The 18143-nt window shown below is 35.6% G+C and overlaps 1 protein-coding gene across 6 annotated transcripts in view; it reads left to right on the forward strand.

Annotated features, from left to right (window-relative positions):
- Positions 1–18143, forward strand: part of ERBIN (erbb2 interacting protein) — a 70232-nt gene that overhangs the window by 21548 nt on the left and 30541 nt on the right. For all 6 annotated transcript variants that reach the window (XM_065874944.1, XM_065874940.1, XM_065874939.1 and 3 more), the window contains exons 6-12: positions 3686–3749; positions 5719–5793; positions 7862–8006; positions 9314–9386; positions 9685–9814; positions 10131–10246; positions 11743–11812. In XM_065874944.1, the coding sequence (XP_065731016.1) occupies positions 3686–3749; positions 5719–5793; positions 7862–8006; positions 9314–9386; positions 9685–9814; positions 10131–10246; positions 11743–11812 (673 nt within the window). The remainder of the gene's footprint in view (positions 1–3685; positions 3750–5718; positions 5794–7861; positions 8007–9313; positions 9387–9684; positions 9815–10130; positions 10247–11742; positions 11813–18143) is intronic.

Consider the following 18143-nt stretch of genomic DNA (forward strand, 5'->3'; position numbering starts at 1 on the left):
CTCAGTCTTGTGTGACAAAAGTCAGAATAATAAGTATGTAAAGCCCACCTGAGTCCCAAATTAAGATCCCCGTTTCTATACTAGAGCTCCTACATAGTACTCATTAGAGAGACTCATAAGGTCTTCATGTAAAGTCTGGTAACTCTTTTTAAGTTTTCAGAACTTGTTTGGTTTTAGTCTGTTGTAAATTGGAAATGGGATGGAGGGCCCCCTACTGGTAAGCTAACATCAAGAGGAGATGGCAGTCCAAGAGCAAATAAGAGAAAACTAAAACATATACAAACTCAGAATGCACTGGTCTATGTCCATTTATTGAAGAAACGTCTTAAAACACCCTGATTCACTGGTCCATTTTTACAGTTTAGGTAATGGCAAACTACAGACTGGTTAAATCTGTCCCAGAGACTACTTTTTGTAAATAGTTTCACCAGAACCACATTCATTCATTTACTTATTGTCTGTGGCTGCTTTTGCTCTACAGTGGTAGAGTCAAGTAGTTGTGACAGAGACTTTATGCAAACCCTAAAATATCTGACCCTTACAGAAAACTTCTCAGACTCCTGTTGTAGTTTATTTGTCAAGAGTTGTCACTTCTTAATAGAAGCATCTTCAGTTCTCCAGGAGTTAGTTGTTCTGTTTACTCAACTTCTGTAGCATCTTACTAATATCTGTTATGACATTTACCACATTAGCCTAATTTTTAAAATACATTTTACTCTTATCTTACCTGGCCAGCATATTCCCACTGGCACATGTACTTGGTCCTTCCTCCTCCCCACCCCCACCCCCCCATGAATGTAAGGCTTTGAGGGCAAGGAGCATATCTGGTTTTGATTCCCAAAAGACTGGATTGATTAGAGTTTATGGTGATGGTTGTGAGTATAAAGTGGGAATTATCCATATTGAAATTCAAAAAGGTTTACAGATTTGGTATTGGCATTGATGACTCCTTAGCTCAGAACTTGACTGCTAAGAGATTTGAATAAACAAGGTGTAAATTGTTTACTAAAACATCTAAGCCTACAATTAATATGGTGTCTCTGATATCATAGGTAATTCACTTATTTTAACTCCTTCTATTTTAAGTCTTTATTTAACTTCAGATTGGGGTCTCAGTGTATTTGCAAATATAATTCTTTACTGCTTTCTTTTTAAGACATGATTAAAATATTTGAGGCCTCACAAACTGTAAAGAGGCCACAGTTTTACGTGTTAGGAAAGTCATGTGCATTCAGGTTATATGAGTGGACCTTTTTATGATCCAAGATTAGACAGTGGGAAAGCTGTTTTAAATACGCAGTTAAATGAAATTTAATACCGTCTTAATACTGGAGAGCACAGTACAAAGAACACAAAGAATGTATATTTTTCCTCTGAGACAGAAGAGAAGGTAAAAATGAGTTAAATACAAAGGAATTTTAGAGACAAACAGGATGAAATTTGAGGGATATTGTTTTTACTTTCTCCGTGAAGTAGGAAGCTGGATCTTAAATGAATAGACGTAAAAATGAAATGAAAAGATGAAATTTTGTGTCTTAGATTTTTCAGGTGTATGAGTAGGACCAGAGTTGCCAGTGTTATAGCTACAGCAAGTTGTGATGGAGATGCTTTTAGAATTTAACAATGTATTTCCTCTTTTTTATTACATATCTGTGTCATTCACATTTTCCTAAATCAGTTTTAAAACTTAAATTTCTAACGATATTGTTTGTAATTGAATTTTCTAGTGCACTGCTTTTCTTTTCTTTTCTTTTCTTTTTTTTTTTTGCGGTACGCGGGCCTCTCACTGTTGTGGCCTCTCCCGTTGCGGAGCACAGACTCCGGACGCGCAGGCTCAGAGGCCATGGCTCACGGGCCTAGCCGCTCCGCGGCATGTGGGATCCTCCCGGACCGGGGCACGAACCCGTGTCCCCTGCATCAGCAGGCGGACTCTCAACCACTGTGCCACCAGGGAAGCCTTGCACTGCTTTTCTTTTTGTACCCTTTTTAAAAAATAAGTTACCCTTGTTGATATAAAGTGTTTAATTGCTGCATGTGAATTTTCTGTTATCTTGTCATTATAAGAATACTGAATTAAGAAAAATAAGACCATGTTTTCTTCTTTCAATCTTACCCCCTCCTCACAGCCCTCTTTACCTTTCTCAAACGTCGACCTGGTATAGTATTATGGACATAGAAGTTAGTATCTAATCTTTCTTGAGAAAGATCCTGGAAACACCTTTTTGCTTTGTTATAAAGCAAATTGGAACTAATTTACAGGTTTTCAGGACAAAGACAGATATGAGTAAGGGAGGTAGAATTATAGTACCTCGTAGAACCTGAGAATAGGCACTCAGTAAATCAGAGTTAAATAAAACAGCTTTGAGAAAAATTGGTGTTGGGAGATGAATTAAATTAGTATTGATAGAATGGCATATTTTAAATGGAAGGGTTAGGGAAAATTAGCTTTCTCTAATGGTAGGTCAGTAACATAATTACATTACAATTATGATATGTATTCTTATTTTTTTTCACTAAAAACCCAGATAAATTTAATCAAGTTTTATTTTACTTATTATTACTAATTTGTTGAATTTCAAGAGAAGATAAAAATAATCTGTGTTCTTGTGTCATAATTTAAGGAGTCTGTTGGTGTTTAATGGTGTTAATTTCCTAATTAACATTGATATATTGATAATATGATGATTGCATTTTGCCATAATTTTGTCATATCCTAAAAAAAATTTAATGTGTTCCTATGGAGTTCCCTGGTGGTCTAGTGGTTAGGATTCAGTGCTTTCACTGCTGTGGCCCAGGTTCAATCCCTGGTTGGGGAACTCCCGCAAGCCATGCGGCACTGCCCAAAAAATTTTTTTAATTAAAAATTAGAAAAAAAAATTAATGTAGTTCCTTATCTGGGTAGCTGGTAGCACCTCAACCTATTAAATAATAGGTTTTTCTAAAAATAATATGTGTTTGAATTAATTAGAAATTAGTTTAGTTTAAAAAGTGCCTTCATTGAAGGAGCTATAAAAATACAACTTAGTTTATTTCATCATGAAATCAGTTTGTACATTCTTCAAGTTTCTGTCGTTGCAGAGATATGTTGGTATTAAGTTGGAAGTTAAAAATGGTATATTGTAGTTTAATTTAAAATAAATGCAGTCTATGAATTATATTTGTGATTCATGTAAAACTTTATTTTGATTTGTATTGAATTTAATTTGAAAATGTGGGGAACAATGTAATATTTACTGTTCTTGGAATTTTGAATGTTAATTTTCAGTTAATTATCTTAAAGTTTTACAAATATATCACCAGTCTTGAAAAATGGTAATTCATATGAAGCTGCCAAACAATCTAATCATTAGTTAATTTATACTATCTGAAAATTTATTTTGTGGAAAAAATGGAAAATCAGTTACTCGTATTCTGGACTGGGGGTTTAAATTTACTGCAATTACTTCTTAAGAATAGAAATAACCTGATGAGAAGGCAAAATTAGAGAATAATTGATAACTTATTTCATTTTATTTAGAAATTAAATATGACTTTTTTCCTTAGAAAATTATTTTTATTTTATCAACATTTGAAAGCTTGTATGTTATTAGATAATACATAAGAATATTTTACATTATAAATTTTAAAAGATTCCATGTAATTGATATTTTGTATACTTAATTCTTTATTAATCCATTGTGCATAGAACCATGAATAGACTGACCCAGCTGGAAAGACTGGATTTGGGAAGTAATGAATTCACAGAAGTGGTAAGTTCTCACCAACCTCACTATCTATAAGTCTTCATTTGATCAAGAGCAAAATGTGAAAGTTAATGTGTTTATTTCTCTGCATTTGTAAAGTATAAAATTGGGTAAAGATATTACATATATTTTAGGGAGACAAGATATGAAAATTTTTAACAGGGAAAATTAAACAGATAACATCTGAAAGGAGTGAGGGTAAAAATGTAAAATTAATGAGAAACCCATAGAAAAGGTATTTAAAAGTTTTTAGGCCCAGGAAGTAGAAACTTTGAAAGATTATAAGGGAAAAAGTTTCACCAGACTAGAATGCATCAGGAAGAGTACTTGTGAGTCAAAAATAACTCCATGGGAGTATTGCTTAGGAATTTACTCAGTGATAAAGTACTTCTCTATAATTTTACTTAATAGCTAAAAGGAAAACATTGAGTGAAACAACTATTATTTTTGAGTTGGTAATGAGACCTCAGGATCGTGTTTTTGCTTTGTATGCAAAGGAGTATGATGCTAAATCAAAAAGGAAAGAAGTATGTAAGCAGTTTTTTGTCTTCAGTCATTGCTCCAAGAGAACTCAGAAAAATAAGCTAGATATTCTTTTGAAGAGGAATTCATTAACAATATCATCATCATTAAAATGTTTACGTTATGTTTACAAGCTCGTTTTTTTAAATTGCTGTTAAGTTACAAATGATAGTCTTAAGAACAAGAATTTCTCAGCACCACCAGCTGCATGATTGCCCTTTGGATACTGTATTGTACATTTGCTCACTAAATAGACAGCTTTTCAGCTGAAGTCACTGGAGGAGCATGGTGGTTTTGGGTATCACATGTTTTTTTCTAAAATATGCTATTTTATATTCTTTATTATATTTTAATTGAAGCTGGTATATGATGACTTTTACTCTGTGTTGTAGAAGTTTTTACGCCTTGTGAAAAAATGAATATTCTTTGCTTCCTAAATTATCTAACTGTTGTACATTTTCTCAATATTTGTCTTATATGTGTTAATCTATTTCCATATTAACTATTTGAAAATTCTAAATTATTTATTTTATGAATCAGAGCATCATACAGAATCATTAATTTTTGTACCATTTCCATCTTCCAACATTACACATTTAAAAAAAAATTACTGTTAGAATTGTAACAGGTAAAGCACAGAAAGAGATTTCTTTTAATACAATTTAAACCTAGAATTCTTACCTATACTTAATGTTAACAGTAAATCTGAATGACATGCCTTTTATGTATTACTCATGTTATTATGGTGATTAGATATGATGACACTCCATGCCATCATACTGTCAATGATTGGATACAGGTTTGTGGGATGACAGAAATACCTTCAAATGATGCATTCAGAAGAGCCTCCAAGGGTGAATACCTAAGAGCAAATTTTGCCTGAATACCAGAGTCCACTACATCTTTTTAATTTTTTGGTCCTCAACGTCATGTTATGAACAGTATTCTACCATGTAATTGCAGGAAGCTGAAAATAACACAATACGCTTATCATATGATTATGCCTTGGTTTACTTACCTTTCGCTTATTATTGGACTTTTAGGATGTATATTGCCTTATTTTTTCCTCCCTCTAGGTCATCAGAGAGTATCTTTTTTTTTTTTTAAGAGTCCCTAAAAGTCTACATCTTTTTACAGATAATGATTGAGAGTATCTTTTTATTGTATTCTTGAAAGTAATGGGTCTTGTTTTATTTATTAATTGTATAAATACTTGAGCCTGTTATGTAATCAAAAGCTTAAAGGAGTTTTCTGTAATCTGTTATGGAATATCTATTGAGTAATATTTGTGTAATAGCTATAATATAGTGGAAAGGCTTGAGTCTTGGCTCTGCTTTTTTTTTCCCTCATTTTTTAAAGTGAAACTTATTAGAAATTCCCAGGGGAGCTTCTTTTGCCAAATAAATATATTCAAGTAAATTAATATATTTCCCCCTCCCCCCAACCTAAATAGCCTGAAGTACTTGAGCAGCTAAGTGGATTGAAAGAATTTTGGATGGATGGTAATAGACTGACTTTTATTCCAGGGGTACGTATATCAAATTTTAAAGACTTTCCTTATTGCTGTCTATCCTTTGCATTTTTATGAATTACACATTTTCAAATAAGTTTTTTTTTTTTTCAAATAAGTTTTAATTAGTTTAAAAATGATTCCTTAATTCTTAATACTGTTAGATAGAAACAAATTACTTTTTTTAAGTTGTCAACATGTTCCTTTTTTTTTTTTTTTTACAATGTTGTATTAGTTTCAGGTATACGGTAAAGTGAGTCAGTTATACCTATATGTATATCCACTCTTTTTTAGATTCTTTTCCCATATAGGTCATTACAGAGCATTGAATAGAGTTCCCTGTGCTAATCAGTAGGTCCTTACATGATATTCGTCTTTCTCTGTATTAGTTCACTGAATGTGACAATCTCTAGGTCCATCCATGTTGCTGCAAATGCCATTGTTTCATTCTTTTTTATGGCTGAGTAATATTCCATTGTATATATGTACCACATTTTCTTTATCCATTCCTCTGTTGATGGACATTTAGGTTGCTTCCATGTCTTGGCTATTGTAAATAGTGCTGCAGTGAACATTGGGGTGCACGTATCTTTTTTTTTATAAATTTATTTATTTGGCTGCGTTGGGTCTTTGCTGCTGCACGCGTGCTTTCTCTAGCCGTGGCAAGCGGAGGCGACTCTTTGTTGTGGTGTGTGGGCTTCTCATTGCAGTGGCTTCTCTTGTTGCAGAGCACAGGCTCTAGAGGCACGTGGGCTCCAGTACTTGTGGCACGTGGGCTCTAGAGCACAGGCTCAGTAGTTGCGGCACATAGGGCTTAGTTACTGTGCGGCACGTGGGATCTTCCCGGACCAGGGCTCGAACCCATGTCCCCTGCATTGGCAGGCGGGTTCTTAACCACTGTGCCACCAGGGAAATCCCCATGTATCTTTTTGAATTATGGTTTTCTCTGGATATATGCCCAGGAGTGGGATTGCTGGATCTATACCATAGTTATAGAGCTAAATATGGTAGTTCTATATTTAGTTTTTTAAGCAACCTCCATACTGTTCTCCATAATGGTTGTACCAATTTACATTCCCACAACAGTGTAGGAGGGTTCCCTTTTCTCCACACCCTCTCCAGCATTTATTGTTTATAGATTTTTTGATGATGGCCATTCTGACCAGTTTTGTAGAATCAAAACCGGTTTTGTAGAAATGGCTTTGCACAATCAAAATTGTAGTTTTCATTTGCATTTCTCTAATAATTAGTGATGTTGAGCATCTTTTCATGTGCTTTTTGGTCATTTGTATGTCTTCTTTGGAGAAATGTCCATTTAGATCTTCCGCCCATTTTTTGATTGGGTTTGTCAACACATTCTTGATTAAAATTTTTAAATTTCTGTAATAAATTTTTGTAAAACACAGTTGACCCATGAACAACTCAGGGGTTGGGGGCACTGACCCTCTGTGCAGTCAAAAATCTGTGTATAACTTATAGTCAGCCCTCCCTATCCAAGATTCCTTCATTGTTATGGGATTCCTCCTCTGGATCTGCGGTTCTACATCCACAGATTGAACCAACCACAAATAGTATGGTATTGTAGTATTTACTGTTGAAAAACATCCATGTGTAAATAGATTTGTGAAGTTCAAACCTGTGTTGTTGAGGGTCAACTGTCACTCTCTTTTAATGCCATGGAGTGTGTCCTTCCCAGCGGTTGCAGTTGACTTTATATCTTATTTCATTTTGCCCAGGGAATTGTTGAAGTAAGCTATTTTCCATGTAGTTTCTTAGCAGCTGACATTGTGTTCATTCTCAGAACTAAAGCCATACGAATCCCCATATTTGCTCTTCCCCTTTCAAATGATGGGCAGCTAAGTTCCCAAAGAAAAGTATATGTCTGTTGTCACTCTGCTGGGCTAACATTAGTAGGAGCTCTTAGCTTTATTACTGAATACTTTACTAATAGCATTAAAAAAATTATGAATCCTCTCATATAAATATTTAATTTTAAATTATAACTTGGCATTAGATTTATTATCTAAACTTTTCACCACTTACTGTTGATGGAGTCATTAGATTTCCTTTTTTTTTTTACTTACAGTTTATCGGTAGCTTGAAACAGCTCACATATTTAGATGTTTCTAAAAATAATATTGAAATGGTTGAAGAAGGAATTTCAGCATGTGAAAACCTTCAAGACCTCCTATTATCAAGCAATTCACTTCAACAACTGCCTGAGACTGTTGGTTTGTATTGCTCTCTAAATCATGTAATTAATGTTTGCTAATATAAAATATGAGAAACTTAATGCCGTAGTTTGATTCAGACCTTCCATATATCAAATTTTATTTGTTATGAGATAGTTTTACTGTTCTCTGAAGTCATAGATCTTATTTGAGTTTTTTTCTGATGCGATCAGTTATACAATTTACTCTTTTGTTGACATTACTGTTTTTCTTTACTTTAAGGAAATGTCATTTTTATTACTGCAATAAAGTTTAAATTCTTTAAAAGAGTTTAATTTACCCAAATTTGGTTTAACTCTTGATCGTGGCCATTATCTAGTAACTTTTTTCAATCTTAACTACATTTTAGACTCACAAGAAGACAGCCAGATAAGCAAAATCCTGCAAAAATCTATGCAGTTAACCCTTGAACAATGATGGTTAGGGGACCAACCCTCTGCACAGTGGGAAAATCTCATATAATGTATAGTTGCACCTTTGTATCTGCATTCATTTCCTCCCTGTCCATGGTTCTGCATCCATGTATTCAACCAACTGTGGGTCATGTAGTACTGTAGTATTTACTGTTGAAAAAAATCTGCATGTAAGTGGATCCGTGCACTTAAAACCTGTGTTGTTCAAGGGTCAGCTGTGTTTGTGTAATTGTGTGTCTGATGATGCATCAAGGAAATTGAATTATCTTAAAGAACCAAAAACTTAAATCTTGGCATCTTCATGTTGTTTAAATATAAAAATCAGAATTATTTTTACATATTTTTCAATTGAATTACATAACTGTTTTAGCTCAGGTTTCATTTTGCAAGCTCTACCATAATTTATTCAACACTTTTAATTTTAAATTAAACTCCATTTTTATTGTTTTAGTATTTAGTATATGTACAATATATAGAATAGTTTGTTATACACTTAAGAAAACTATGGTCATAGTACCACTTCTTTAATCCATTGATACCATAAGTTTGTATTGTGTATCTTCACTGTGCCATCATGGCATTGTTTTAAGGAGCATGGCTACCACAGTTAGCAAAGGGAGACAAAAAGTACATCTTTTATGAAGCTTACATTTTAGTGAGGGTTAAATCGATAAATATACACTACTGTTAAGAGGTAGTATGTATGTGAAAATTGTAAATACAGGGTGAGGGAATAGAGAGTTGATGGGGTTGGGATGGTATGTTTTTTAGATATGTTGGTTTTTAAAAGTTCTTTATGATTCATGTCAAATGTAATATGTGCTCACATTGACTGTTGGTTGACTTGATTCTAGTTCAAGATGGAAAATTGTATATTATTTCTTCCCTCAATAGGTTCATTGAAGAATGTAACAACTCTTAAAATAGATGAAAATCAGTTAATGTATCTGCCAGACTCTATAGGAGGGTAAGATTTTTGTGTATTAATAGAACTAGAAGATTTTTCTTTCGGTTCAGCATGCCATATATTGTTTTCAGATAATTGTTAACACCTAAAGGAGATTCCAAAAACATTTAAATAAGCAGTTGGTTGCAGGTTGGGTTTATTTATAATGAAGGCAGGCTGATTTTTTTACAGGTGAACTGTAGAAGTAGATTTTCTCTACGTTTGTTAAAGTCAAGTTCAAATAGTCATATGTTCTTAAGTTTTGAATGATATACAGGAAATCTTTTGTTAAAATATGTGCTTTCTTTTTTAATTAAAGGTTAGTGTCAATAGAAGAACTGGATTGTAGCTTCAATGAACTTGAAGCTTTGCCTTCATCTATTGGGCAGCTTACTAATATAAGAACATTTGCTGCAGATCATAATTACTTACAACAGTTACCCCCAGAGGTACTGTATTTAAAATTTATTTTGAATTTTTATATTTCTAATTATTAATTATAGCTATCCAGTGTGGTTTTCTTTATTTTCAGAAATAATTTTGTAACTAAGTTATTTATTTTCTGAATAATAATTAGCTATATTGATTTTCAAGAGATACCTAAATACTTTTCTTCATATATGGAAGTTAATAATTGAAAAGGGAAAATATAATTCCTTTTATAAATGAGAAGAGTATTTTTTATAACTTTTGAAAATGATACTTTACTTAATGTCTGTTAAGCAGTAGGCGAAGTTTTGATCCACAAGTCTGTTTCTCTTTCAGATTGGAAGCTGGAAAAATATAACTGTGCTGTTTCTCCATTCCAATAAACTTGAGACACTTCCAGAGGAAATGGGTGATATGCAAAAATTAAAAGTCATTAATTTGAGTGACAATAGGTTTGTAACAATGTAATTCATCATTTGGTTTGTAGAAGACATCTATTGGATGAAATTAAAATTTCATTATATGTGTTAGAAAATCTAATGCATGTTTTTCTTTTCATATATATTTTTGGTTTTTTGTGTAGAATTTTCATTTGAAAGAATGATTTAATTTTACCTGATGTTAATTATTGTACTGTGGTTATTTGTCACAGTTCATTTTATGTTGACTTTAGCTATATAGTCTTAATTATCTCCTTATAGTAGCCATTTTTATTTCTAAAGTCAGATCTTCACCTTAATACTGCTGTTGAACAAAGCAGCTTTTAATCTAATCTACTCCTTGTATTAATCTGGGCAAAGGTGTGATTAGACACCCACTCAAATAATTTTGGACAACACAGCCAAGGTATAGAGCAAAATAGATCACAAACTGGAACAGTGTTTAAGTTAACAGATTGTCCATAATTTTTTCTGATGTAAAGATACTAATAGTGATAAAAGAACATTGTAATGGCATTTTTACATTTTGCTTTTGTAGTATCTTACAAAGTATTCAAAACAGCCCTATAAAATAATAAATGGGTATTCCCATTTTATGGAGGAGAAAATTAAGACTCAGATTTAAGGTGATTCAGATAGCTTGTAAGATAGAGCTTTAATGTAAACTCAGTTTTCTGACTAGTTAGGGTATTTAGACTGTTCCATTTTATTTAAGAAGAACTACTGTCCCTGCCCCTCCTTTTAAATTATTAATTATAGCTATCCAGTGTGGTTGAAAATTAAATCATTAAAATTAAATCCCTTTTAAAATTAAATCCTTGTTTCAGCCCATACTTTGTCCCCTAAAACTAGATCCCTAAGTTCCAGCACCCTAGGTTTCTAGAGACCTAGATTCCCTAGGTTCCTTGAAAGTTAGGCATAGAATAGATAGACATAAGACAGAAGGTTTAAGTAGGGTGCTGTTCCAATTTAGCATTCTACTGAGTATTGCTATTACTTTGTTTTTACTCATTATAGTGTTAAAATAGTCTTCTTGAGTATGAAAGTGCTGGGTCACAATGAAATAAAAAGAGTGCAGTATTTATAACAAGCTCTTACTCAGAGTGGTTCCTATAACGGTTTGTTCTCTGTAAAGGCAAGTAAAACATCCAAAGCAATTTTATGAGATATTGTTTAATTTGTCCTTGCCTTTGCAGTAAGGTAGGGATAGTTGCTAGTTTTTCTTAGCAGATAATTTTTTTTGAGGTTATTAGATTATCCATTTTTCCCCCAGTAAAATTGATTCAATTGAAGAATTATATTTTTAAAATTAATTCTTATAAAACTGAATAGTATTTTGTCTTATATCCTGTTCAAAGACCTATACTGGGTTTTCTCCTGAATTAAATGTTTTTCTCCTATTTTCATATGCAATAATATAACATTGTTTAGAAGACCATTAGATCTAGCTCTCATTTTAACATTTCTCATTTTTAAAGTTTAATTTTTGTTTGTATTTTTTCCCACAGATTAAAAAATTTGCCCTTTAGCTTTACAAAGCTACAGCAATTGACTGCTATGTGGCTCTCAGATAATCAGGTAGACATTCTGATTTTGTAAATTGATAGAATTCCAGTTATTCTATATGATTATGCATTCTAATTTACTTAGGATTATTTAACAGCAGTTCTAATCTGGTACACATGTAAAGACACATGTATAAGGAAAATACTGGAAAATACTTAGATACAGATAATTTTTTGTGAAATATGTGTAGATTCATGAACGGTAAGTCCTTTGGGGCTTGTCTAACTTCTATATCTGTAAAAAGATAGATTAGGACAGAATTCTCCTTAACTTTTTAACATTTTTATAGAGACTCTCTGTGGCTTATATCTGTATAAATTTGATTGTTATGCTTCTAATCAAGCACTTTGACAAACCTTGAAGAAGTATTTCTAAGGAATTTAGACTTGTTCCTTGGACTTCCCTTTGACAAATTTATTGAAAGCTTACAGTAGGACATGAACTGCTCTGGGAGCTGGAGTTATACTGATGAAGCAAATAGAATCTTCTTACATTCTCATTGAGTTTACATTCTCATGGGAGACAGAGACAAATAAGTAACTACATAATAATGTTTCAGAACTACAGAGAAAAATAAAGTTTGATAGGCATTGGAACAACCCTGCTATTGGAACCCTGATAGCAGGGTTGGAGTAAACATCCTATTTTAGATAGAGTGATTTAGGAAGTATCTGTCTGAAGAAGGGAACAGTAAAGCAGATACTCAAATGAAATTGAGAGTGAGCCATGCTGGGACTTCCCTCATGGCGCTAAGGTTAAGAATCTGCCTGCCAATGCAGGGGTACACGGGTTTGAGCCCTGATCCAGGAAGATCCCATATGCTGTGGAGCGACTAAGCCCGTGCACCACAACTACTGAGCAACTAAGCCCATGCACTCTAGAGCCCGTGAGCCACAACTACTGAGCCCACACGCCTAGAGCCAGTGCTCTGCAACAAAGAGAAGCCACCGCAATGAGAAGCCTGCACACCGCGACGAAGAGTAGTCCCCACTCATCGCAGTTAGAGAAAGCCCACGTGCAGCAACGAAGACCCAACGCAGCCAAAAATAAATAAAATAAATTTATTTAAAAAATAAAATAACTTACAGCTCCTTTCAAAAAAAAAAAAGAGTAATAGGATTAAAGAAAGGGGAAGAGTGTTCTGGTTAGAAGGAATATCATGAGCCTAAGCACTTATTAGTGAAGCAGTGTAGTATATTCAGTACCTCTACAAGTGGTTTTATAACTAGAGCATAACTTGTGAGATGGAAGAGTGGGATGTGAGGCCACAGAGGTGGACACAGATCAGGTCATGGAGGATCACATATGCCATACAAAGGAACTCACATTATATTTCAAGGATGGCAAATAGATTTTTTAAATCTTGCATGTCAACTTTGATAAATTATGATTTTTTTAATGGATTCTAAGGCCATATTCAGGTTCAGTGGAAAATTGTTATGATTAGGGTGACTAATTTATTGTCTATTTTAGGACACTTGTTAGTGAAAGGGGCCTCTTTGATAAGTGTCAGAATAGCAGGTGTAAAATGGGAATGTCCCAGGCAACCTGGATGTTTGGTCATATTGTCATGGTCAATTATTCATATATGTTATCAGTTTAAGAGAAGTGGTCCTGGGATTACATGTCAACCCTACTACAGGAGATAAGAAAGCTGTGTAACATATGAGCAGGCAAGTGGCATGATCAGACTGATACATTAGAAAGGCTTTGCAGGCTGCATTATGAAAGATGGATTTAGCAGGAGGTGGTGCCAAGCGGGAAGGCCAGAGAAGACCTATTGGAGGGCATTGCCATACTCAAGGCAACAGAAAGTGTTGGCTGAAGTAGAGTAATGATAACAGGGCCCAGGAAAATACTGTCTATTTAGGGCATAACTTAAAAGGTCACATCAGTGGAACATGTGAGGAATGCATGTATGTGAGAAGAAAGTAAAAGCAAAGATGAGCCTCAGAGATGTGGCTTGAGTGACTAGGTGGATATTGTTACCATAACCAAGATAGAGAACCACAAGAGAAAGAAATCTGTTTATGGGAAGATGTGAAGTTCTGGTTAGGTTTATTGAGTTTGAAGTACCTTTGGTGTATCCAGGTAGGCACGCATAGAACAGTTCAGGTGGCCTTGGACCACCCCCATCCCCACCTGCACCCACACCCATCGCCTTGATTTAGGCTGTGGTTTCTGTGCTCTTGGTTTTTCCACTTTTTAAATTTTTAACCTCCAGGCGTTCTCAAAATTGCTCCTGAAGGCATGATTTTTCCCCAGTATTATTATAGATATATTCCTTTCATTTGTAAAATGTATTTAAAAGACTTGTAGCATGAGAGGTGTGTTCAGTCCATCATCTTAATCACTTTTTCTTGAAAGTGGTTTCATAGCTTTTTATTATTTTGTCAAAAGGGGTTATTGTCAGATTATATTTTTAAATGTTACGGATGGATTAATCCTGAGGAATACTAACATTTAAGTGGCAGGCGGGTTAATAGGCTTAGAAAGAGTGGCCATACCTCTATGGCTGCTCTTTACAAGGAAAACTATATGATGGTGTTTTTACGTTAAGGGTGAAGCAACTGGCCTAAAGGAAGGAGTTGCAACAGGATAAATGCCAATGAGAGGTTCATTCAAATGAAGTCTGAAAAATATCCATTATATTTTGGCAAGTTATACCTATCTTGCCAACTTATCTTGACTATAGCTAATGCAGTTTTAGAAGTATATGTCAAATGCCAGATTGAAGTAGTTTAAGGAATAAATAAATGAGAGAATGGAGACATATGAATGTTGATTAGTCTTTTAAGAAGATTAGATAAGAAAGAACAGGAGTGGAACATGAAATTGGTAGCTAGGCACAAGATAAGAGCATGTTTATAGGTTGTTGGAAAGAGACTCTATGGAAAATGAGATTAAGGATATTAGAGAGTGATGGATAACTGGAATGGAAGCTGATGGAATCAAAAGCTCTGGCAGGGATTCTTAACGTTCTTGGAGGGATCTTGGGTATGAAGTTTGTGAGAGGGAGGGCTAATAATCTACACGGTAAAACTCTTAGAATGTAGCAGTTTCCAAACTCTTAGCAGTTCCTTTTTTTTTTTTGCAGTACACGGGCCTCTCACTCTTGTGGCCTCTCGCGTTGCGGAGCACAGGCTCCGGACGTGCAGGCTCAGCAGCCATGGCTCACGGGCCCAGCCGCTCCGCGGCATGTGGGTTCTTCCCGGACCGGGGCACAAACCCGTGTCCCCTGCATCGGCAGGCGGACTCTCAACCACTGCGCCACCAGGGAAGCCCTTAGCAGTTCTTGAATCCTATTTTTATTTAAAAAAATTTTTTTTGACAATAATATCTTCTTCAGAATACAATTTAGGAACTTTAGAAGAATTTTCAAGCAACATTGGGAGTCCGTTGAAGTTTGTTACCATAGACTTATTGTTAGTACTAATTTGCTCAGTTGTGTGATACAGAGAAAGCACACAATTAGAATAATTATGGGTTGCAGCTTTGCCAACCCAGGTGCAAGAGAAGGACAATGCAGCAAGGTCTTGATAATTGGCAGGAAACTGGTCATAATGAGATATGGTCAGATATGAAAAGAGAAGCAAAGACAGGAAAGAATGATGGTGATAAAGTAAAAAGTTCAAGAGAGTGGCAGTCTTGGTGGGGTTGATGAGCACGTCTTTTTTTTTTTTTTTTTTGTGGTACACGGGCCTCTCACTGTTGTGGCCTCTCCCGTTGCGGAGCACAGGCTCCAGACGCGCAGGCTCAGCGGCCATGGCTCACGGGCCCATGTGGGATCTTCCCAGACCAGGGCACGAACCCGTGTCCCCTGCTTCAGCAGGCGGACTCTCAACCACTGTGCCACCAGGGAAGCCCGATGAGCAAGTCTTGTAGGAGCAATGAAGTGAGAGATCTTCATGGTGTCTGTGTTACCATGCTCTGCTGGTTGTCCTTTCAACTGACCACACCTTAGTTCCCTTTTCAGGAATTTTTTTTCTGCCAGTATCTTACATGTTGGTGCCCCTCGTGGTGCTCTAGGCTCTGCTTTAGTTACTTTCCGTATACTTTCCTCTGGGAAAGATGCAGTTACTGACTATATCATCATTATTCCTAACAACTGTCTTCGGCCCAGTTCTCTTTCCTGAACTTCACACTCACTGTCTACTTAACATTGCCCCCCTAGATGTCTCAAATTCAACCAACCTAAAACTGAACATTTCACCTTCTCCAAATCTTTTTCTTTTCCTGGGTTCCCTAGATCAATAAAAAGTACTTGCTGGAGACAGAGACCTGGGAATGTAATTCTTAACTACTGTTTCTCCCTGTACTTCAGTACAGTGAATCACCAAGCTCTGTTTAGTCTTAGCTCTTAAATATATCAGATGTTTTTGTGCTTTGCTTTATTCCTGCTTCGCCTTCCCTTAAATACAGTCCACCATCATCTTTCAGTTAGACCTGCACTGTCCAATACAGTAGACATGGTCATGTGACTAGTCCAAATTGAGATGTGCTGTAAGTGCAAAATATACACTGAATTTTCTATACTAAATATGAACAAAGAATGTAAAATCACAACAATTTTTATTATCGATTACACATTAAAATGACAATATTTTGAATATATAAGTTTAAATACATTATCAAAATTAATTTAATCTCTTTTTACCTTTTAGAAACATGTGGCTACCAGAAAATTGTAAATTATCTATGGTTCTCATTTTTGTCTCACATTATATCTCTATTGGACAGTGTTCACTTAGACTATTGAGGTAGCTTCCTGATAGGTCTCTGCCTCGGGTGTTGCCACAGCCCCATCTCTTTTTTTTTTTTTTTTTTGCGGTACGCGGGCCTCTCACTGTTGTGGCCTCTCCCGTTGCGGAGCACAGGCGCTTCGGACGCGCAGGCTCAGCGGCCATGGCTCACGGGCCCAGCCGCTCCGCGGCATGTGGGACCTTCCCGGACCGGGGCACAAACCCGCGTCCCCTGCATCGGCAGGCGGACTCCCAACCACTGCGCCACCAGGGAAGCCCCACAGCCCCTATCTCTTATCACCCTGTTTCCATTCAGAACCACACTGCAACTCAAGTGATCCTTTAATCTTGTTCTAGCATTACCTGCTTAAAATGCCTGCTCATCCTCTAGCTTCACTTCCTCCCCATACGTCTTTATTCTCATTTCCTCAAGTGAGTTCTGCTCTCTTGGAACATGCATCCTCCCCCTTCTTACCTGGTTAATGTGCTCATCCTCATCTAGGAAGGCGTTCTTTCAGGAATGCTTTCCTCATGGCTCAAGATTTTGGTAAGCAAATACCTCCTGCTTTGTGTTCTCTTAGCACCTTATACCCTCCCTATCTAGTTCTTACATTGTATTGTAATTTATTTTACTATCACTATCCCTCCTCTCATATATTGTAAGCTCTACAGAATCAGTAAAGATGGTTTGCTCGCCAGTCTATACCCAGTGCCTGTCATAGTGCTTTGCATATAGGAGGCACTTAGCAAACACTTGCTGAATGAGTGAATTTATATTTCAGAGAAATAACATTAATAGGTTATATTGTAGGAATTATGGCAAGGGAGTAGAATGAATATCTAAAATGAAATAGTAATAAAGATCGTTGGAGTTAAGTATTTAGGGAATGGAGATGCTCGGTAAATAGTTCTCAGTCTCTTTCTGCCTTTGCACTCGATAAATAACAGATGATTAGTTTTCATATAACACCTTTATTGAAATATAAATCACGTTCTCTACAATTTACCTATTTTAAAGTGCATAATTCAGTGGTTTTTAATATATTTATGAGAGTTGTGCAACCATTACCACAGTTAATTTTAGAACTTTTTCAGGGGTGTGATTAGTATTTAAAAGCTTCCCAGATCATTCTTTTTTTTTTTTTTTTTTTGCGGCACGCGGGCCTCTCACTGTTGTGGCCTCTCCCGTTGTGGAGCACAGGCTCAGCGGCCATGGCTCACGAGCCCAGCCGCTCTGCAGCATGTGGGATCTTCCCAGACCGGGGCACGAACCCGTGTCCTCTGCATCGGCAGGCGGACTCTCAACCACTGCGCCACCAGGGAAGCCCCATTCTTTTTTTTTTAAAGAAACATAGAATTTACCATTCTTTTTTTTAAAATTTATTTATTTATTAAATTAATTAATTAATTAATTAATTTTGGCCGTGCCACATGGCATGCAGGATCATAGTTCCCCAACTATCCCTGGATCCAGGTTCTAGGGATCGAACCTGGAGCCCTAACCACTGGACTGCCAGGGAATTCCCCTTCCCAGATAATTTTTGTTTTTTTTAACTTTTATATTTACCTATGTAGTTATATTTAGTGATGTTCTTTTTTTT

Source organism: Phocoena phocoena, chromosome 3 (genome assembly GCF_963924675.1).
Source record: "Phocoena phocoena chromosome 3, mPhoPho1.1, whole genome shotgun sequence".
In the NCBI taxonomy this organism is placed as follows: domain Eukaryota; kingdom Metazoa; phylum Chordata; class Mammalia; order Artiodactyla; family Phocoenidae; genus Phocoena; species Phocoena phocoena.